The 22,550-nt window shown below is 44.7% G+C and overlaps 2 protein-coding genes across 4 annotated transcripts in view; both read left to right on the top strand.

Annotated features, from left to right (window-relative positions):
- Window positions 1-18,642, top strand: part of PRDM10 (PR/SET domain 10) — a 99,053-nt gene extending 80,411 nt beyond the window's left edge. For 2 of the 3 annotated variants that reach the window (XM_070365031.1, XM_070365032.1), the window contains exons 15-22: window positions 730-840; window positions 2,283-2,483; window positions 3,181-3,324; window positions 4,204-4,374; window positions 6,176-6,316; window positions 10,042-10,210; window positions 13,092-13,195; window positions 15,722-18,642. In XM_070365031.1, coding sequence (XP_070221132.1) covers window positions 730-840; window positions 2,283-2,483; window positions 3,181-3,324; window positions 4,204-4,374; window positions 6,176-6,316; window positions 10,042-10,210; window positions 13,092-13,195; window positions 15,722-15,919 — 1,239 coding nt within the window. In that variant the 3' untranslated portion in view covers window positions 15,920-18,642. The remainder of the gene's footprint in view (window positions 1-729; window positions 841-2,282; window positions 2,484-3,180; window positions 3,325-4,203; window positions 4,375-6,175; window positions 6,317-10,041; window positions 10,211-13,091; window positions 13,196-15,721) is intronic. The other variant, XM_070365033.1, reaches the window with a different exon arrangement.
- Window positions 18,643-19,666: 1,024 nt separating this feature from the next.
- NFRKB (nuclear factor related to kappaB binding protein) overlaps window positions 19,667-22,550 on the top strand; it is a 31,215-nt gene continuing 28,331 nt past the window's right edge. The window contains 2 exon segments of the mRNA XM_070365276.1: window positions 19,667-19,780; window positions 22,219-22,375. Coding sequence (XP_070221377.1) covers window positions 22,241-22,375 — 135 coding nt within the window. The 5' untranslated portion in view covers window positions 19,667-19,780; window positions 22,219-22,240.

The raw sequence follows: 22,550 nt of genomic DNA on the forward strand, positions 1-22,550 counted from the left end.
AGTTTCAGGTGGACAGCAAAGGGATTCAGCTATATACATATACATTTATCCATTCTCCCCCAAACTCCCCTCCCATGTAGGCTGCCACATAACATTGAGCAGAGTTCCCTGTGCTCTACAACAGGTCCTTCTTGGTCATCCATTTTAAATATAGTGGTGTGTACGCGTCCATCCCAAACTCTCTTGACTACCCCTTCCCCATTCTTCCCCTCTGGTGACTGTAAATTTGTTCTCTAAGTCAGTGAGTCTGTTTCTGTTTTGTAAATAAGTTCATTTGAATCATTTCTTTATGGATTCTACATATGAGAGATATCATATGATATTTCTGATATTTCTCTTTCGGAGACCATTACTTATAAAGCAGAACCTTTGTTTGCATTCTATTCAATATCCTCAGTAAGGTTAGGGCCCTAAGCAATGAGAGACAGGCTTCTGTCAGTAGAATTCACTAAAGAAATTCCTGCTAGTGTAATTTTCCTTTTCTTTTAGTCAAAGGCTGTTAGTGGAATCCACAGCAACCCAATTCACCTTCAGTAATTTGCTGAATTACCGTTAACTCCTGTTAATGCTTTGGTCTCAGAGGGACCTGGCCATGCTGGCTCTGGCCGAATGCCTTACGTTCTGGGACATTGCTTCAGAGAACTTTAACTTCCAGCAGTTGATATCAGAGGTGTTTGTTCAGTGCTTGTAATGGGATCTCTTTTTCTCATTTGCTTTTTTTCCTTTTAGGTAAATCACTTATCAAAGAGGCACCCAGACATGAAGATAGAAGAGGTGCCAGAGTTAACTCTGCCCATCATAAAGCCCAACCGTGACTACTTCTGCCAGTATTGTGATAAGGTAAAGGGCAACCGTCCACAGGAGGACCTTTGCGGGAGCTCCTCTCAGGGCTGGCTTGTCTGTGTGTATAAACTCACGCTGGGCTTCCCACATGGCTCAACAGTAGAGTCCGCCTGTCGTCGATCATGGGTTCGGTCCCTGGGGTGGGAAGAGCCCTGGAGAAGGAAATAGCAGCCCACTCCAGTGTTCTTGCCTGGAGAATCCCATGGACAGAGGAGCCTGGAGGGCTAGTTTATGGGGTTGCACAGAGTCGGACACAACTGAGCAACTGAGCACACACACACATAAATACATACCAGGATCTCGCAGTTTCTCTTGACAGATGGTTCTCTGTCTCAGCAGTTTCCCATTTAGACAAGGAAGGACTAGAAGGGCACCCTCGTTTTAAGCCAAAATTTTTTTCTTAAAAATTAGTTGACTTTGTTTTTCTTGTTGTTTCTTCCTTTTGTGGTTATTATTATTATTATTATTGCTATAGAAGAAGAGGCTTATTGCCAAGAGCTTGGTTTATGAATTGGTTTTAAATTCATAAGCTCTAAAATGAGAGTGCGTGTCATCCTACAGTGGATTTTGGGTTTCTAGAAGATTGAGTAGGATGTGAAGAAGTTTTGTGGTGTAATACTCAACTTGTACATTCTTGATTTTTAGTAGTTTGGAAGAAGATAGGAATAGAATATACATTTATTGTTTCATTGCAACATTGTTCCCTATCCAATGTCAGCTGTATAGGGTATAAGCTATACATAAGTAGTGTCAACTTAAAAGCAAGAAACATTTTTAAAGCACAGATTCACCACTGTGGGTTCTAGTTGCTATTAGACTTGCTGTTTTGGAAGATTCTTTGGCGTATGAGCCAACTACATACATCACAAGAGAGCTTTCTCAGAAAGTTGAAAGGGTGAGCTGGCCTTAGAAGCAGTTCTTTCTATGACTATATATCCACCTCTTAAACTTCAGATAAAGGTATAGATATTTTTACTATTTCTGTCTTAGATGCATAACTTCAAGGAAGATGCCTCACATATCTGTTATGTTCTTGCCCTGCATGCTGTGCTCAGTTGCTCAGTCATGTCCAACTCTTTACAACCCCATGGACTGTAGCCCACCCGTCTCCTCTGTCCATGGGATTCTCCAGGCAAGAATACTGGAGTGGGTTGCCATTTCCTCCTCCAGGGGATATTCCTGACCCAGGGATCGAACCCACGTCTCCTGCATTGACAGGTGGATTCTTTTACCACTGAGCCACCTGGGAAGCCCCATTTATGTTCTTATGTTATTCTAATGTATGTTATATCCTCATTATCCTTCAATATGTCTGTTAATATATTTTATTTTGGGCTATATGAATGCTCTTTCTCATTTCCTTGTGAAATTGTTGGTTTACTTTAAGCAAGACAGCAGAACTATATACTGCTCTCACGGCAAAACTTTTGAATTTTCAGGTTTACAAAAGTGCCAGCAAGCGAAAAGCCCATATTCTGAAGAACCATCCCGGAGCCGAGCTTCCACCAAGCATTCGGAAACTTCGCCCCGCGGGCCCCGGAGAGCCAGACCCTATGCTGAGCACCCACACTCAGCTCACAGGCACCATAGCCACCCCGCCCGTCTGCTGCCCTCACTGCTCCAAGCAGTACAGCAGCAAGGTACGTGGAAGGCTCGGACTGCCTGGGAACCAAGGTCCCGGCTTAGGGAAACATGACTTAAGACAGCTTCTCGGCCGGGTGCTGTGATGGCTTCTTCTGCATTGGTGGGGGGCTAGAGGAACTGTTTTCTGTGATCAGGGACCACAGTACAGAACGGGAAGAGAATATGGAAGGACTGTCTCCAGAATTAGCACCATCTAATTGAGATCTCTAGCACCATCTAGAGAGCCCGAGCACTCTAATGGTTTCCTTTTCCGTTGGTCCGAGGAGGGTCTCAGATTTGAATATCCTGTGCTCGAGGTTTAAATGCTCAGGCTTGCAGCAGCACTATGTAAGAACTTAAATGATGGTTCCTGAAAAGCGAGTCACTTTTGCTTGGGGGCTTATCACCGATTGCTGCAGGTATAGGTGGGATGAGGTCATGCTGTGAGGTATCCTGACCTTACCTGATAGCATGGCAGGGGGTGGGGGGCCGGGGGGAGGGGGTGGGGGGAGTCACACACCTTTTTTTTCCCTTTCATACATGCCATTGTCCCACTTCAGGAAAGGCAGGTAGAGTCAGTGTTGCTCTGACTTTTTTTTTTTTAAAGAAAAAGTATAACATGAAAGACTTTAGGAACCATTGGAGGGTTTGCATTTGGGAAAGCTTGAAAATAACCAGTTCTAGTAATTATTCTTGGTTTTTGCCATTTTTCAGACCAAGATGGTACAACACATTCGAAAGAAGCACCCAGAGTACGCCCAGCTCCCCAACACCATACACACACCTCTGACCACAGCTGTGATCAGTGCCACGCCAGCTGTCCTAACTACGGACAGTGCCACTGGAGAGACCGTGGTGGTAAGTGTGAGCGGAAAGCACCTCTCCTGTCCTTCCTGCCTGTCACAGCTCCAGGGCCGAGGCCACGTGTCTCTTGGTGTTTAATTGGCTGGAGATGTAGCCCACCACCCTTCAGTGTCCTATGCGAGGCACGATGTTTCTGCCTGGGTCTCCCAGTCGGTGCTTTCCAAAGCTGTCTGTGAAAGGAACAGCAGGAAATCCTCAATGCTGCCTGTTCATCCCAAGACTCTCAGAACCTCTGGGCTAACTCCCCTGCCCGACACAGATAGACCGAGATAGAGAGGTCATTTCCAGCACCTTCTTCTTTTTCTTTTTTTAATATTTATTTATCTATTTGACTACACCAGATCCTAGTTGTGCCACACAGGATCTTGTTCTAAATGTATTTATTTGTAATTGAAGGATAATTGCTTTACATTGTCGTGTTGATTTCTGCCAAACACACATAGGATCTTTCAGCTGCAACATGTAAACTCTTAGGTGCAGCATGAGGAATCTGTTGTTCCCTGACTGGGAATCAAACTCAGGCCCCCTGCATTGGGAGTTCTGAGTCCTAGCCACCTGACCACCAAGGAAGTCCCCCAACATCTTCTTAACTTTGGATTTTTGTCTATCTGTGCTTAGGACTTATCTGTAGTCCCCTGATCCACCAGTAAGACAAACCGAAGAAAATTTTTTTTTTGATTGAGCTGTGAGGTATGTGGGATCTTAGGTCTCCAACCAGGGATCGACCCCATGCCCCCTGCATGGGGAACCCAGAGTCTTAACACTGGACCAGGGAAGTGTCCCAAGACAAACCAAATTTTGTAGGATTTCAGAGCACTGAAATAGCTACAACCAGCAGTGTTATTAGCAACGTGCTTCTCGTCATTTTTCTAGACGACAGACCTGCTAACCCAGGCAATGACAGAGCTGTCCCAGACCTTAACGACGGATTACCGAACACCACAAGGGGACTACCAGAGAATCCAGTACATCCCTGTGTCACAGTCTACATCCGGCCTGCAGCAGCCTCAGCACATACAGCTTCAAGTGGTGCAGGTGGCTCCGGTACTGTCCTGCGTTTATTTCTCTTTACCTGCATGAATACCGAATTGCCGTCAGTCAGTAGAGCAGTGGGGGTCACCTAAAGCACCCTATGCTCAGAGCTGGAGCTAGGCCCTACATCACTGTGCCTGTCAGCTGGGAGTCGAAGGCATTTGTACAGCCCCTGCTGTTGATGGCTCTGTGGTGTAAGGGATTTCTGTCAATAGTGTCTAGAGATTTTCTCTAGACACTAGTGAAAATGTGCAGCTAGCTAGCACACTAGCTGCAGTGTGTACCATTATCCTGCCCTACTGCAGGGCATCGTGAGCCTCTTCTGAACCCTTACCTTGGGCATCCAGGTTGACTACTTGTTGAGGAGCCTGTTTGATCAGCCCCTACCTGAGCACTGAATGATGTCTATCAGTGGGAGCTTATAAGGAATAATTGTGAATTTTGAGTATCAATACCTTATTAATAGTGAGGTATAATTGTTCCTTCTGCAAGGTAATTAGTAGCTCATTCTTACTGATTCAGGAGCTAAAAGGAAAAATCCTCCTCAAACTATTGTTTCACTTAATTATGCTGAGAAATTGTACTCAAGGCACACATGAACAAACGTTTTGCTTTGAAATAAACTGGACTCTGAAGATTTAAAACTAGTATGAAAGCAGGAAATTGGAAGTTGTCATCGACTGTTCTGTATTTTTTTTATAGGAGGGTTTTTTTTTTTTTTTAATATATAGCAGTGTTACTAATTTTAGGCTTTGGAAGAATCTTTGAATATCTGAAGTTGTCTGTAAATTGTGATACATATGTACATTATTTTGGAAAAAGTGTCTCTACTTTGGCCACATGTTCACAGATGTCTGTGCTACAAATAAGATTAGGAACCACTGCTCTAGTGATCGAGAGTGACAAACCAAAAGCAACTTCTCTACTTTGATCTCTTTTAGCTGATAAAGGGTAGGCCATTACATTTAATTGAAATTTAAGGGGAAAAGATTTTTGATTCCTGAGAGCTTCTTATTCAGCTATATTCCCTCATTTCCCTTCCAGTATTAAATCACATTACTGTTTCATGGTTAGTAAGCATCATTTTTAAATTAATTTATTTTAATTGGGATATAATTACTTTACAATATTGTGATGGTTTTTGCCATACATCGACATGAATCAGCCATGGGTGTGCATGTGTCCCCCTCTCCTGAACTCCCCTCCCACCTCCCTCTCCACCCCATCCCTCTGGGTTGTCCCAGAGTACCAGCTTTGAGAGCCCTCCTTCATGCATCGAACTTGCACTGGTCATCTACTTTACATATGGTAATATACATGTTTCAATTCTGTTCTCTCAAATCACCCCACCCTGACCTTCTCCCACATAGTCCAAAGTCTGTTCTTTACATCTATGTCTCTTTTGCTGCCTTGCATGTAGGATCGTTATTAGCATCTTTCTAAATTCCATATATATGTGTTAATATACTGTATTGGTGTTTCTCCTTCTGACTTACTTCACTCTATATAATAGACTCATTAGAACTGACTCAAAAGTGTACCTTTTTATAGCTGAGTAGTTTTCCATTGTGCATATGTACCACAACTTCCTTATCTGTTTGTCTGCCAATGGATATCTAGGCTAGCAAACATAATTTTTAAGGCTGTCTTTTCCTCTGAAGTTTGCCAGCTTGGCTTCAGTGTGGGCTCTTGGGACTGAGCTCTGGCTCTGAAGTCCCATCTCTTCTGGGGGACATGGTTTCAGCTGCACTTTCTCTCTGGAAGGCTTTCCCTGAACTGTACTCAGCATAGGTCTGGGTTTCTCCTCCCACAGGCCACTTCCCCACACCAGTCGCAGCAGTCCACGGTGGATGTCGCCCAGCTCCACGACCCTCAGACCTACACACAGCACGCCATCCAGGTGCAGCACATCCAGGTCACCGAGCCCCCTGCCCCTGCTATGTCCACATCCCAGGTACGCTGGCCCCTGCTCCAGGGACTAGTCCCAGGATAGTGTGGCCTCAGGGACTCTGGAGATCTACTAAGAGTGGAGAGACATTATCTCAGACCTAGTCTCCTTGACTATGGGAGTGATATCTTTATTTGGGGGGCCTTTAAAGAGTCATCTTTGCCTCCAGTGGCTCATTGGTAAAGAATCCACTTGCCAATGCAGGAGACCCAGGTTCCATCTCTGGGTTAGCAGGATACCTTGAGTGACTGAGCATGCCTGCATTAGGGACACACCATTGAATGCTCAGCCTGGCCTGTCTGGATGGAGCCTGACCTCTGATCTCCTGGAGATCTCCTGTCCTCGGTGGCTGGATGACGGCCGGCAAGAGAGGGGTTGTCTCTGTAATTTTGGAGCAGTGAGATTGTGAAGGATTACTGTGTTTGTGTGATAGAGACCTTCGTTGAGAAAGCAGAACGCTGGAGTGGGTTGCCATTTCCTTCCCCAAAAGCAGAGCTACATCCACTTGCAAAATATTTATTAAATTCTTACTCTTTGCAGGAAACTTTTCTAGATCTTGCCCTCAAGGAGCTTAGAGTCTGGTAGGGATGTAACACGTGTGCACAAGCAAACAGGGCATGAAGGGAAGGTACCTGAACCATAAAGGATGCCCACAGTCTCTCTCCTGACATTCACAGGGGCCAGGACAAGAACACACATGAAGGCTGCATGTCACCACCCTGAGTGGGTAAAGGTTTCACTCAAACCCACCAGCCATTAAATAAGTATGTTCTATCTTCCTGCTTGACATAGGTACTTTCATAATGATCACCTTGGAAAATATACATAAAGTACCCATGGATATTAAATAAGGTGGATAGCGCTAATTAAAAATTAAATGTATCCACAATGCAGTGGGATAATATTTACAGACGTGTGCAAAATTAGCTGTTATACTAAAATAGTGTGCACTGGAAAATAGTAAAAATGAAATTAAAAAAAACAATTAAAAAAAATTAAATCTGTTTTTCTGCCAAACACACGGCTGGCACTGGCAGTGGCCAGGTAGAGGTGGGAGGAAGTAAGGAAAAGGATTGCTGTCATTGTCATTTAGTTGCTAAGCTGTGTCTGACTCTTTGCGACCCCATGGACTGTAGCCCATCAGGCTCCTCAGTCCATAGGCTTCTCCAGTAGTGGGTTGCCATGCCCTCCTCCAGGGGATCTACCCAACCCAGGGATCGAACCCATGTCTCCCGCCTTGGCAGGTACATTCTTTACCACTGAGCCACCAGGGAAGCCCTTTTTTATGGTCTCCAACTGCTTCCTCTTTTGTATCCCACTTTTCCTGGCTCCAACTGCTATGGAAATCTGTAGGATAAACATGCACTTTCTCTGCCCTCCTATTTTTTTTTTTTTTGGGAGGGGGCCTCTGCTGCTTGCTGTCTAATTGCCCCTCCCCTCCTTCTAGTGTAAGGTTTCTGGTGACTTGTCCCAGCCCAAGACAGGCAGCCTCTTCCCACAAGGGGCCATGAGTTTCTCAGGTGCACTAACATCACGCTTCTGAGTTTCTCAAAGGAACCAGAGGCTGGAGGGCCAGGACGGGCTCCTCAGAGTCCCTTGTTGGGATAAGCTGGCTATTCTATCTTCCTGTGGGAAGCAGGGGCTGCTTGCTGCCCCCTTCTCCTCACCCAGGCTCCTTCTTGCACTCATGGGGCCTCTGTACTATGTGGACACCTCGGCTCATGTGTCTCAGCTCCATCCACACCCCTGCAGGTGGCAATCCAGGCCACCCCATTGGTCTCAGGTGCCTGAATACAGTTAGAGGAGCCCTGTGTGGGAGACAGGACCCCTACGGGAGGCCACGCTCAGAGGAGAAATGTGTGTGGATGGATATAGTTAGAGGAGCCCTGTGTGGGAGACAGGACCCCTATGGGAGGTCATGCTCAGAGGAGAGATGTATGGATGGATACAGTTAGAGGAGCCCTGTGTGGGAGACAGGACCCCTGCGGGAGGCCACGCTCAGAGGAGAGACATGTGTGGATGGATACAGTTAGAGGAGTCCCGTGTGGGAGATAGGACCCCTACGGGAGGCCATGCTCAGAGGAGAGACGTGTATGGATGGATATAGTTAGAGGAGCCCTGTGTGGGAGACAGGACCCCTATGGGAGGTCATGCTCAGAGGAGAGACGTGTGTGGATGGATATAGTTAGAGGAGCCCTGTGTGGGAGACAGGACCCCTATGGGAGTTCATGCTCAGAGGAGAGATGTATGGATGGATACAGTTAGAGGAGCCCTGTGTGGGAGACAGGACCCCTATGGGAGGTCATGCTCAGAGGAGAGATGTATGGATGGATACAGTTAGAGGAGCCCTGTGTGGGAGACAGGACCCCTACGGGAGGCCACGCTCAGAGGAGAGACGTGTGTGTCCTGGAAGTGGGTACAGGGCCATTTCCAAGGTCCAGGAGGCCTCATGTGAGAAGAGCCAGCCAACATCCCTACAGGGTGCCTCTTGCCCATGTCTAAGGATGACATGGATATGTCATTAGGTTATGGGCCTGTGTCTGAGGATGACGTGGACATGTCATTAGGTTATGGGAACTCAGTGGAGGGAAAGATGGTACTTAGCAGCTACTAAGTCACTTCAGTCGTGTCCGACTCTGTGTGACCCCATAGACAGCAGCCCATTAGGCTCCTTTGTCCCTGGGATTCTCCAGGCAAGAATACTGGAGTGGGTTGCCATTTCCTTCTCCAATGCATGAAAGTGAAAAGTGAAAGTGAAGTCGCTCAGTCGTGCCCGACTCTTAGCGACCCCATGGACTGCAGACTACTAGGCTTCTCCGTCCATGGGATTTTCCAGGCAAGAGTACTGGAGTGGGGTGCCATTGCCTTCTCTGGTACTTGGCAAGGAATCAAGGAAAATCATGTAAAAGTGGTATTTGAGTTAGGTCTTGGAGGAGGGTATGATTTTGACATGGTAACTGGGAGAGGTTGTATGATCTGAATATGCTGTCATTGTGAGGAAGACATGGGGGGAATGAGTGAGACAGACACAGACATGAGAAATTGTGGTGTGTCTATAAATTGTGATGTGGTGTCTTAGTGACAGGAAATTGTGCTTGGAAACAAGGCCAGGAAGGTGGTTTGGAACTGAAGTGTGGACGGCTTGAGTGGCAGACAGTGGTGGTGGGGGGTGGGGGGTTTATCCTGTAGACAGAATGGGTCCCTGTGTTTATCTCCACTAACTTGGGGGTATCTAGTGCACGGAAGTGGAGATTCCAACTTCTGGGTTCAACTTCAGTTTGTGTTACAGGTTAGTTTTGTGACACAGGAAAGTCATGGAGCTTCTTAGTTTTTTTTTTTTAAAAACCTATGCATTGAATATAATTATACTTCCATTCATTTACTTTTCTAACAATTAAGTCTTTGGATACCCTTGTAGATAATCATCCTTTGGAAGGTAATTAGGATTTCATAGTTATGATTGCTTTTCATTAATTCTGTTCTTATTTAAAATAGGTCTAATTTTAGGGACTTCCCTGGCGGTCAAGTGGTTAAGACTGCGCTTCCACTGCAGGAGGCATGAGTTCAATCCCAGGTTGGGGAACTAAGATTCCACATGCAGTATGGTGCAGTCAAGAGTAAAATTTACTATTTTAACCGTTCTGCATTCAGCGTTACAATTCCCATGAGCATGATTTATTTTCTTCAGCAACGAGTTGACAGTTCACGCATCCCACTCTCTTTCTCTCCAGGTGGCTGGGCAGCCGCTGAGTCCCTCCCCACAACAGTCTCAGCAGGGGCTCAGCCCCCCCCACGTCGCAGGTAGCTCCTCACAGGGCCAGGCCCTCCAGCAGCCTCCCCAAGGCTCCACGGTCCAGCACACGTACCTCCCCAACACCTGGAATTCCTTCCGTGGCTACTGTAAGTAAGGCTGGCACTCCAGGGTGCAGGTGGGGAACCTGCAGCTACAGGGCGGAATTTCATCGGCTTTATCATCGATTTTCTGGATTAAAGGTTCATTAGCCATTTTCTACATTCTGTGGAGCTTGTACTTCGATGAGTTTCACGATTCAGGCAGCGTCTGATGTCAGGGCCACCCCGAAATGACATTTTTCTGAGAAATCAGGAATATTGCTGCAGCAAGTGTAGGCAGGTGGTTTAAGTAGTATAGTAGCTGCATTTAGGATTTGAGGTCATGATTCATCTCTTCTAGCCATGTTTATTGAATGTGTAAATATCAATCACTGTGCGAGACTCTGTGTGTACAAAAGATGAATATTGACTTTCATACACATAACACCACACAATAATCATGCTAACCAAGTTTCATTAAACTCTTACTGTGTGCCAGGAAGGATTCTACACTGAATCTATATCACATCTACTATCCGTAGCAGCCTCCTAGATAAGTTATCAGTACTTGCATTTTATAGATAAGGCAGTTTGGACACAGAGTAACTCATCCAAGGAACACAGCTACTAAGCAGAGGACTAGGGCCCAGGCAGCTTGGGCGCAGAGTTTACACTCTAAACCAGCACACTGTGCTGTTCCTCCTCACCAGACAGTCTTGGGCTCTGAAACTGTTATCTCACTGTTATTCAGTCACTCAGTTGTGTCTGACTCTTTGCAATCCCATGGACTGCAGCATATCAGGCTTCCCTGTCCATCACCAACTCCCGGAATTTGCTCAAACTCATGTCCATTGAGTCGGTGATGCCATTCAACCATCTCATCCTCTGTCGTCCCCTTCTCTTCCTACCCTCAATCTTTCCCAGCATCAGGGTCTTTTCCAGTGAGTCGGCTCTTCGCATCAGGTGGAGACAGATATATGAGTAGCTGATTTCAAAACCCTGAGGTTAGTGTTACCAGAAGCAGTTGGACTGGCTGCCAAAGGTCAGAACAAGTAGAAATCTTGGTGGGGACAACAGCTTTGGGTGTCAGCTGAAAAGTATGAGACCTTTATCACTGAGGACATGGAAGAAACAGGAATAGTAACAGTTAAGAGCTCCATAGCAGGAACTAGGAGAACAGGGGCTGTGTTGGTCTCTGTCTTACTACTGATTTTGTTTTTTGGACCATCTTGCTGTGATTGATCTTAGGCTGTGTTATGTAGATTTGGTGTGGAGACAGGCTCAAACGCTACAGTTTAGTTATCTTTACAATCTGTCCTCTTAAATACTGGTGGTCACAATGAGAGCTGAGCCTAGTGTGTGTCAGGAAAGGCCTCCTCCTCATGATGAATCCCAGTAATCCTGGTAAATAGACTGACATTTACACTCAGTTTCATTCCGGTGAGAAGAATGTGGAATGATGCCGACAGTCATGGTAGTCATAGTAAGAACTAGCATTCTAACCTGGTGAAACAATCTGAAATTTCTTATTTGGAAAAAAAAAGTTTAAAATATACAAAAATAGGGAATTCCCTGGCAGTCCAGTGGTTCGGACTTGGCGCTTTCACTGTGAAGGGTGTGAGCTTGATCCCTGGTTGGGGAACTAAGATCACACAAGGTGCACAATGCGGGGGGAAAAACCCCCAAAAACCATATATATAAACACAGAAATACACACACACACACACACACACACACACACACAAACAGAACAGTAATGAACTTCCCTGTACCAATTATCCAGCTTCAGCACTTACCAACTCTCGGGTGGTCTTGTTTGATATGTACCCACTGTCATTCTCTCCCAGTCCTCCAACTATATAATATAATCCATATCATTTAATATAATCATTCATAAATGTTAGTATCTATCTCTAAAATCAAGGCAGTGAAAACAAAAAAACACAACTCCAGTCTCATTATCACACCTAAAAATAAATTACAGTAATTGGTTAATACCGTCAAATGTCCAGGGTTCATATTTCTGTGACTGTCTCATAAATGTTTTAACAGTTGGTTTTTCAAATTGGGTTCCAAATAAGGGCCCGTACATTGCCATCGATCATGTCTGTTCAGTTTCGTTTGGTTTATGTGTTCTTTTTCTTTCTCCCAAGTTGCAGTTAACATGTTGATGAAACTGGGTCACTTGTGTTCCCTTTTGGATTTTGCTGTTGACATCCCTGCATTGTCTGTCATTTAAGATGCTTTCCTCTGTCTCTTTTATTTCCTATTGATGGGCAGTTAAATCTAGAGGCTTGATCAGATCAGGTTCTATTTCTTTTCCCCCCAAACACTGCATAGCTGTTGATGTATACCTCCATCAGGAGGCACATGACGCTTGTCTGTTTCCTTTACCCTGCCATTTCATTAGACACTGCAGAGTTGTGCTGTTCTGATGCTATCACACTCTTCTTCTTTTTTAATAAACGTTTATGTACTTGGCTGCACCAGGTCTTAGCTGCAGCACGCGGGACCCTTTAATTGCGTCATATGGGACCTTGTTCCCTGACCAGGGATTGAACCCGGGCCCCCTGAATTGGGAGAGCAGAGTCTTACCCACTGGACCACTAGGGAAGGCCATTGATTCTATCATCCTTTATACACTTATTGCTAGGAAACGTCCACAATGAAAACAATTTTACATTAACTGTCAGGTTATTATGGGGTACAATTTGCACAGGAACGGCAGGATAGATGCTTTAAATACTTGGCTCATCTCCTTAATTTACCAGTTTTCAAAATAATGAATTGTCTCCTTGTATTATCTAATCACATCAACATAAGACTCTGGGAGCAAGCAAACCGGTGGAAAATGACTCAGTAGGGAAAGTGGTCACTGGTGAGATATTTGTTTTTACCACTTGTATTGAAATCTGAGACTACTGAACTGTGGTTCTTTCCTGTTTTTCAGCATCAGAGATTCAAATGATGACACTTCCCCCAGGTCAGTTTGTGATTACAGACAGTGGTGTGGCAACTCCGGTCACCACTGGCCAAGTGAAGGCGGTCACTCCGGTAAGCTGTGCTGCTTGGAGGGTTTTCCTGTTTCCCATGCTGTACCACCCCTGCCCTCCTCCCAAACTCTTCCTCCAAACTCTTCCTCCAAACTCTTCATATCTGAGTTAGAAGTATGTCTTCTGTTTTCCCATAATATCTGTGGTACTGTATGATAGCACAGCTTATTTTAATTATTGGTTCACCATCTTTTCCTAGTAGGCAACGAATTCCTCAAAAGCTGGGTCCTAGTCTTTATTATCCTTAATGTCTTGCACAGGAGGCTGGGCTATAGCAAATGCTCAAGAAAGATATATTCAATTAATAACTACAGTGAACCTTCTGGATCCATATATGTATTTCTTGTGTTGTTGTTTAGTCACTAAGTCATGTGTGACTCTTTTGTGACCCCATGGATTGTAGCCTGCTTGGCTCCTCTGTCCATGGGATTCTCCAGGCAAGCATACTGGAGTGGTTGCCATTTCCTTCTCCAGGGGATCTTCCTGACCCAGGGATGGAAGCTGTGTCTCCTGCATTGGCAGGCAGATTCTTTTACCACTGAGCCACCAGGGAAGCCCATACATATAGATACATGTAGATAATTAATCATCTTTTTATGTGTTTCTTAGAAAGTATATGAGTCTTCATGATTGTTGATCCTCAAGTAGGGAGAGAATAACATAATGAATGTGTTATGAAATTCTTTTTTTTTTTTGGTCATGCTGTACAGCTTGTGGGTTCCTAGTTCCCTGACCAGGAATCCATACCCTCTGTTGTGAGAGCAGAATCCTACCGACTGGACTGCCAGGGAATTCCCTGCCATAAATTATTTTGTTGTATTGCACCTGCTACCTTTGTTTTTATCCTCACTGGGTTCTTCTGGCCTGCCTCTGGACGACAGAGTGTATAAATTTAAATTAAGAAAGATATTCTTAACTAGCCTGGGATATTGAGATGTGCCCAGGGGAAGACTGATTACTGCCCAAGAGGCCTCAGTGTGTAACACGGTAGTTTAGTGGCCTCAGAAACCTGGCTTTTTTTTTTTTCAAATCACACCAAGAGCTCACCCGTTTCTCAGCACATGAGTTCATGTTAACTAGACTGAGGAGAGTTGTATAAATCTGGAGTGACACTTTTGTCATGGAAACAGTAACTAATGTAAAATGGAATGGTCTCCCTGGCATGATGAGTGAAATTTTTGCTCTTTTTGTGAGTCCCACAAGGACTTACTGACTCTTTTTAGGCCCTGCCACAGTATACATGGGGCTTCTCTGGTGGCTCAGTGGTAAAGAATCCGCCTACCAATGCAGAAGACTCGAGTTCAATCCCTGGGTTGGGAAGATCCCCTGGAGAAGGAAATGGCAACCCACTCCAGTATTCTTGCCTGGGAAATCCCATGGACAGAGGAGCCTCATGGGCTACAGTCTATGGCGTCACAAAGAGTCAGACACGACTGAATGACTAAACAACAGCAACAACAACAGCAGTGTACACACAAACAAATTTACTGTATAGTTTTGGTCGTAGATTATCTGCAGCCCACCTATGAACCACTTAGGTGTCCATGGACCCTTGGTCGAGAACCAGACCCCTCCAGCTAGAGAAAGACCTATTTGGGAAACTAAATGCTGATCAGAGAGTTGCTTTGATGAGCATGGACTCAGAACATATGCTCCAGATAAATCAAATTCATATTTGGCTGTGGCTTTCTCTCCGGACAGTCCTTGGAAAAGCTGCTATCAGTTTTCCTCTGTGACTTTTTTCTCTCTCAGTCTATATTGCTGACCAATCTTCCTTCTGACAGACACATCTTTTCTTTAAAAATGTCAAGGTAGCTGACATGGAGATGTTTTTTATCATCAGAGGGAAAAATGAGGAAAAATTAAGACAGTGTATGTCTTCATAAAGTCAAATGTATTCAATGCACAGGACTTTATTCTAAGACTGTGTTCTTCCTGTGCTTTTGAGTGTTAAAATGTCTCTTATTTGCCAGCAGCGTTTAAAAAATGATTTCACTTGGCAAATTAAAATTTGGAAACATTAATTCTTACTTTAATTTTGCTGGGTCTTTGAAATTCTGAACTCTGGGAACCATTGATCTTGACTTGGGAGGGTTCATTCTGCCTCTTTAAGGATAATTTAACTATCTCTTCTTTGATCCATTTTGTATTCACCTTTAGACATTAATTGATACAGTCACCTTATTTTATGAATTTCTAAATTCTTAGGGACAATATATACCACGTTTCCTTTGCCAGGTAGGTTACCATCATGATGCAAATTTCTGTACCTGATGTTTCTCACTCTATCATTTGGTAGGACAACTAAGGTCCTCCTTTAAGTCATCTTTGTAGTCTACTTCTGTGGCTGAATCATCCCCCCAAAGGACTCAGGTAAACCATCTCCCCCCATAGGTGCCTATTTGGGTTCCCCTTATAACATTTCTTTGCATATTCCTTCTCTCCTCCGCCCCGCCCCCCCGCCTCCATGGCTCTCACTCCGACATCTGGCCTCAGATTTCTAAAGATCCTTTTCTTCCTGCTCTAGGGTCATTATGTGTTATCAGAAAGTCAATCAGAATTGGAGGAAAAGCAAGCATCTGCTCTCTCTGGAGGAGTCCAGGTTCAGCCAGCTGCACACAGTGACTTGGACCCCCAGACCACCAGCCAGCAGCCCACCCAGTACATCATCACAACTACCACCAACGGGAATGGGAGCAGTGAAGTGCACATCACTAAACCCTAACTCCTACCCTCAAGCCAGAATCAAGCAGTCACATCATGTCTTTTCTTATTCATATGTCTGGAAGCTTCTGACACTTACAGCTCCTTTTTAAGATTTATCATTCACTCAAGAGTTTGGAAATCACAGTTTTGATCCTCACCAGGGCTTATTTTACCAAGATCATCTTTACCAAGTGGACTCTTCAAATCCTAGGAGTTCCCGCCATGGGATGGAGGTCATGCAGATTTCAAGACGGAAAAACTTTGCCTTGCTCTTGAACTGGTTTTTTTAACCCATGGATAAGCCTTACTTTTCCTTTGTGGAAATATTAAGTGATGTATTGTATTGTACCAAAGGTGGAGAAAGGATGTGCCGAGTCCACGGCCACTGGACTTCTTAATCCCAAGCCACGGCACCAAAGGCAAAGGGGCATTTTGTAGGTGCATATTAGGTCAGAACTGCTTCCTCTTGTGAGTTTGCATTTTCAGTAATTTAACAAAGGGAGCCCACTGAATATGAAAATTACAATGATGAAACCTTATGATGGTCTGAAGGAAAAACTGTCATCTAAATTTTTCTTACTGCTGATTTTTAAAAAACTTGCCATTTTGGGGAAAAGCGCTGTTGGGCTCTTGGTAGTGCTTTGCACAGACCCTGGTCCTTAGCATATTAGGTCAGAACCTCGTGTTCTGACAGATCTTACTTTATTACTCCGCAACTATGGACTCCCTGTACAAGGAAAGGTTGCTTGATGTCAGCAGAATTTAAACTCCCACCTTAAAGCTTGGCCTCCCATTCTCTGGTTGAACTTGTATGAAGGAGAGACTGGAGATGACAGTATCAAGGAAAATGGCTAAAGCAACTATACAGAGAGTGAGAAGAACTGAGACCTCGTCCTGCCTCTCAGGATCCGTTTACCACTCGTTGATAAACGCGCCAACCCCTGCTCTTCCCAGGTGTACCTGCAACCCTCACTCACAGCACGCAGTGTATTTTAGTCCTTCCAATACTGTCTTAAAATGAACATTCTTTCAGGTTGGATGGAAAGGTGGTCTTCCTTCTTTCTTAACACTTTAAATATATTGCAATTCATCTGGGCCTTTTGGTAAGATAACTAACTTCACACCTTGGGGAAAAATTTTAAAAGGTAGGACCATTTATAATGTCTGTTAGGGCAATTATAAGGGATCTGGAAGAAACCCAATCTTCATATTACATTGTTAGTTGGGAGAGGGAGAAAATTCTGCCTCAATGATAGTTTTTATCATTTTTCCTGTTTGGGAGTCTTAGTAGCTATGAATTCAGCGGGGGAAGGTACTTCCCTTCTTTTTACTGTACATTCCAGTTGTGCACAGAAAACATTGCAGAAACCAGTATGTATTTTTTGTGACATACATTTTTAGAATAATTATGGAAATGGTAGAATTTATCATTCCAGAACAGGAAGACTGACCTTCAGTTTCAAATGAAGTTAACTAATTTATTTTATTTACATTTCTGGGTAAAAACTGGCTCTACAAATTAAGAAGCATAGTAGCTTCTTTATGGTAAAGATACCTTTCTGAAAAGTAAACCATTCTATTGAAGTAACTTTACTAATATGTAGATTTTGCACTTTATTCCTGAGACCTCATTCACGTAGTTAGCCCTGAACATTTAGGCACTAAGAGAACCTGAGAGTTCTTAGGTAGTTGTGTGGAGAATGAAAATGGACTCTGTTTCTTTGGTAACAAAGGTGATGCTGGTGTTTTCAACAGAAAATACAGACTGTGTGTCACAATGCAGAGATTCGGAGTCCCACAGTCCTCCACTGTGATGGTTACAAATGCCCTAGTGTCCAGCCTCAAAAGATTTGCTAGGTAAAGAGTATCAGGCTTTCCCAAAGGTCCAGTTTAGTTTTTTGGCCCTGTTGGCTTCCTTTTTTATTTGAACCATCAATGTACCTCCTCCCCTCAGGAATAACTTGTCGACTAAGATGGAAAGCTATCATTGAATGGAATGTTCATTTTATGCCAGCTATTTCAAGTTTTAAAATACACAGAAGAGAAAAAATATTGTGCAAGGACTTCTGTTTCTTTCCCATCTAAGTTCTTTCTTTTCCTTTTTTTTTTTTTCCTTGTCCTTATGTGGAATAAGTAAGGACTCTAGAACTATTGATAATTTGTATATTATCAACCAGAGATGCAGGTGTGGCAGTTGAGCCAAACAACTTTGCTTTAAGATCAGGTATTCAGCACATTTATTTTAAGGTAATGGATTTTGAAAAGGACTTGGATTTGAGGAGATGGCAGATGATAAGCCATCTAAGACCCAATTTGAAAAAAAAATTTTGTAGCCACTGTTTATACTGTGATCTCTCCTAGGACACGCTGGCACTGTAGACTTCAGTGCAGTGTGGAAATTTTGGAGTAGGTTACATACAGATTTTACATTTTTACTGTTTGATTTGTGCCCACATAAACAGACATTTCATCATGTAAACTTTCAGTTATTCTGGAAAAATCTATTGTTTTGGTCTTCTTGAATTGTTTTCTGATTTGGAATTGTCCTTTCAAAAAACTCTTAAGACATGTAGGGCTAAAAAGCACTTCGTGAGATGCTGAAGCTGACCCACAGGTTGGAAATGTTGACCCTACCCTGTTATTTAAATGTGAACATTTATGTACATTCAGTGAGTTATAGTGTTAATAGTCTTGTGCTACTCAGCAGGTGTAAAAATTAATAAATATTTTTTTTAATAAACATCCTACTTGTTTGTATGTGTACAAAATACAAGAGCTTCTGATAGTTACTTTTTTTTTTTTTTAATAGTACAACTTACATTGTTTTGACTCTGGTTTACTCTGGTGTGGTCAGAGACACAAGGTCTGGGAATTTATGGATGACAGTACGGAACATTGTTCCCCTGCTGTTTTACTTGGTGGTGTGTAATTCCAGACCCCTCCCAACAATCTAAAGGGAACTAGAGGCAGGCGTGCAGTCAACAAGGGAACAGAGATTGGCTTTGTTTGGAAACCACTATTTTCCAAGCAGGAGGAACACTAGTTTGGCCTGCCAGCTTGTCTGACATATTTCTATGCAGAGAACAGAGGATGGTCCCCGAACAACTGGTTGGAAGTAGCTGTGTAGTAAGAAGTTCGAAGCCGTTCAAAATAAAACCTAGTGAGTTAGAAGAAAGGGGCCTAGGTTCTTAACTATCGAGAATAGTTGAGAGAAGGTATAGTAATAGAGAGAAGGCTATCCAGTTTGATTTAAAATGTATTTTAAATGTGTGTGTACTTTCTTTCCGGACGTCGAGGATCCAGGGATGGGAGAGAGAACTGGGGCCACGCCGGGGTTAGTTGGAGCGGCACAGGCTCTGATTAGCATTCTCCTCGATGAAACTTGAGAAATCACAAAGTAGGAGCTAACAGCGCACCACGCGGCTGGTACAAAGATTCTTGGATGGAAAGTGCTCAGGTGCCAGGAGCAGGGTATTGCGCTCTGCAAACGTTAGCTAATAAAACTGCTTTCACTCCCTCAAGTGCTCCGGAGCTTCAGCTCGCGCCCAGGTAAAGACTGGCCACACCGGGTTCGCCCTCCGGACACTTGTAAGCCCGGTGCGCTCGACGAGCCAGACAGCAGCCCTCCAAAGTCCAGCCCTGAGGGCTCTCGGCACTGTAGGCTGTGTGCCTTGCGAGCCCCGCCCCGGCATCCCCGGCCCCGCCCTGACCGCCACGCCCCCGGCACTTCCAGGCCCCGCCCCGCGCAGACCCGCCCCTTCCGCCGCCCGACCCCGGAGCGTGCACGCACCGAGACGCCTTGCGGGAGCGAGCGCGTCCGGTCCGGGAGCCCGCGGACTGAGAGGTGCGGCGGGTTACGAGACCGGCTCCCGCGGCGCAGGTGAGGGCGGGCGGGGGTGGCGAAAGCGTTAAAGTGTTGTGTGGGCAGCAGAGGGAGGAAGCGAGCGGCCGGGTGTCCGAGAGTCGCTGGTCCCTCGGGCTCGAGGCAGGGGAGCGGGCGCGGTGGGAGCCGGGCGGCCTGGGTGGGTGGGGGTTAGGGTTAGCGCGGTGTGGGGGAGGGGCCGTGGGCGCGGAGGTGGCCCGGGACCCGGGCCTGGGAGCTGCGGAGGGGTTTGTAGTTTGAAGCGGGCGGCTGCCGCGGCCAGATCCTGGGGTTTAACTTCTGTGTTGGGGAGGGGCCGGGAAGAAATGTTCTCCCAGGTGCAGAGGAAGGGCCCTGGGGAGAAAGGCCTTCCTGGTTGGTCAAGCGGTGCAGGACGCCGCAAGAGTTAAAAACCCTAAAAAACCCTTGGCTTCCGGGGTCCCGACCCTTTGTCAGCGGCCTGCTTTTTTGTGTTTTGAGATTCTCTAAAGAATAGTGGACAGGGAGGCCTGGCGTGCTGCGATTCATGGGGTCCCAAGGAGTCGGATACGAACTGAAATGAACGGAAAGAATAGTTGCAGGGCATAGGTTGCCACTCGGATAGATTACATTTAGCGATCCATTCAGTGTAATTGAAGAAACCGGTGAGCAGTTTGAGAAACAGGTGGTTCTCCTAAGAGTCAGGTAAAACTCTGCAGCTGTTGCCCTCTTCGGTGCCAGTTCTGGTAAGAGGGCTTTATTCTGAGCATCAGGTTGCATCTACTTTTTTCTGTTTTGTTTCTAAAAGTTTTGTTAAAGGCAGATGCCATGTGCTTTCTCACCGGTGTCAGTAGTTTAGGCATCAGAAGTGTTCAAGATGCCGTCCTTCATCGTGTACTGAAGGGTGATAGGACATAGTCCCTTGGGGACCACGCAGCTGCTTTGAACAGGAGTCTTTCCACTGTATCATTATGTAGATTTGACATCTCTTCCAGATAACTAGAAATAATTAGCGGAAAGGCGCTTGTTTTAACAGTAATATTACAGGCCTGCTCTTTATCCTTTGAGAGTTTTTCAGAATGAGAAGTCATTACATGACTGCATTAAGTTATATAAATGCATCCATCTGGAAATGATTCACTGCAGGCTTCCAGGATTGGAAATAACTGTAGAGAGGACCAGAGGACCAGGTCCTGCTCCTCTTCATCTTAGATAGGTAAGGAAATTGATAGCTGGTTAGGTAAGATGTGCTCAGAGTCGCTGAGATGAGACTAGGAGTTTGGTGTGTTTTTATTCCTTTCCATTTGGTAGGAATCAGAGTCAGAGAAGGGATTTAGCAAATGTTTGTAGAGTGGTTGAGTTCAGCCTCCCCTTGGACCAGTTTTTAATAACTATGGCCTCTGCTTTGCACCTAATTCCAGCCATCAGCCTTATGAGATGCTCTCTGAAAAAATTTTCATATGTATGTTTCTAAAGGTAGCCAACAGTGTTCACTTATTACAGGAAGGAGAAAAATAGCATTATATTTACGTGGTTATATGTATCAGCTGGACCAACTGAAGTGCATTGGCCACTGACTTTTAGTGTTAAGAACATGGATTTGCAGTCATGCACACCTGAATTTCAGTCCTGTCTCTGGGGTTGGGCAAGTTGCCTATCTATTCTGATCCTAGGTTTTAGTGTCTGTAGTGCAGATGTAATAACCCTATCTTGCACACGTATAAGAATTAAATCAGTTATATGAAAGACCTGGCAATAGGCTGTCATTAAGTAACTTAGTGTTACTTTCTGAACTTCACTAGTCTCTGGATTTTCAGTCAATGTGAAGGAACAACAAAGAGTTGCTTAAAAAACAATATTAAGTAAACTATATTAGTGTGAGAGATTTCAAGTGTTGGTCGCTCAGTCATGTCTGACTCTTTGTGACCCCATGGACTGTAGCCCACCAGGCTCTTCTGTCCATGGAATTCTCTAAGCAAGAGACTGGAGTAGGTAGCCATTCCCTTTTCCAGGGGATCTTCCTGACCCAGGTATCAAAACCTTGTATTGCAGGCAGATTCTTTACCATCTGAGCCACCAAGGAAGCCCCCAAAGTAGTGAAAGTGTTAGTCCCTTAGGGAAGTCTAAATGGTGGACTCTGATCTAGTTACCATTTAATCTGTAAGTCTCATTTTGCTTGTGTGTGAAATGAAGGTATAAGAAATTCTGTTGATTGGGGAGTTGCTGTAGAAGTGTTCTGAGTATTGGGGGAGACCTACTGGATAGGATGGATAAGATGTGAAATTCTGATGAGGATGTGGTGAGAGGGAGGGAGAAGAGCTGTTTAGCAGTGGTTAGGGTTTAAGGATAAGGTAAAAGAAGAAATTAGAGATTGAATATTTTCTGGGTTGGATATTTTGTGAAGGAACATTAGTGTCAACAGATCCCTGGGATTTCTGCCTTTGTGTCTCATGGTCTGACTGCACGGATTTGTCTAGCTTAACCTGTGGAATGTAAACAATGGATTCCTTGGACCATATGCTGACGGATCCCTTGGAACTGGGCCCGTGTGGGGATGGCCAAGGCTCGCGGATCATGGAAGACTGCCTCCTGGGGGGCACCAGGGTTAGTCTGCCTGAGGACCTTCTGGAGGACGTGAGTAGTGACATCCACACCGTTGTTTCCTTCTAAGAGTTCTTCTCTACAGTCTTTTCTACACTCTGCAAGTTTTCAGGATTTTGTGCTCCCTTCTTTGTGATTTTCTACCTTGCAACCAGAGAGATGTTTTAAGTGTAAATCGGTTTAATATTCTGATTAAGGAAGAAAGTAT

The sequence above is a fragment of the Bos mutus genome, chromosome 29, assembly GCF_027580195.1.
Source record: "Bos mutus isolate GX-2022 chromosome 29, NWIPB_WYAK_1.1, whole genome shotgun sequence".
Lineage (NCBI taxonomy): Eukaryota > Metazoa > Chordata > Mammalia > Artiodactyla > Bovidae > Bos > Bos mutus.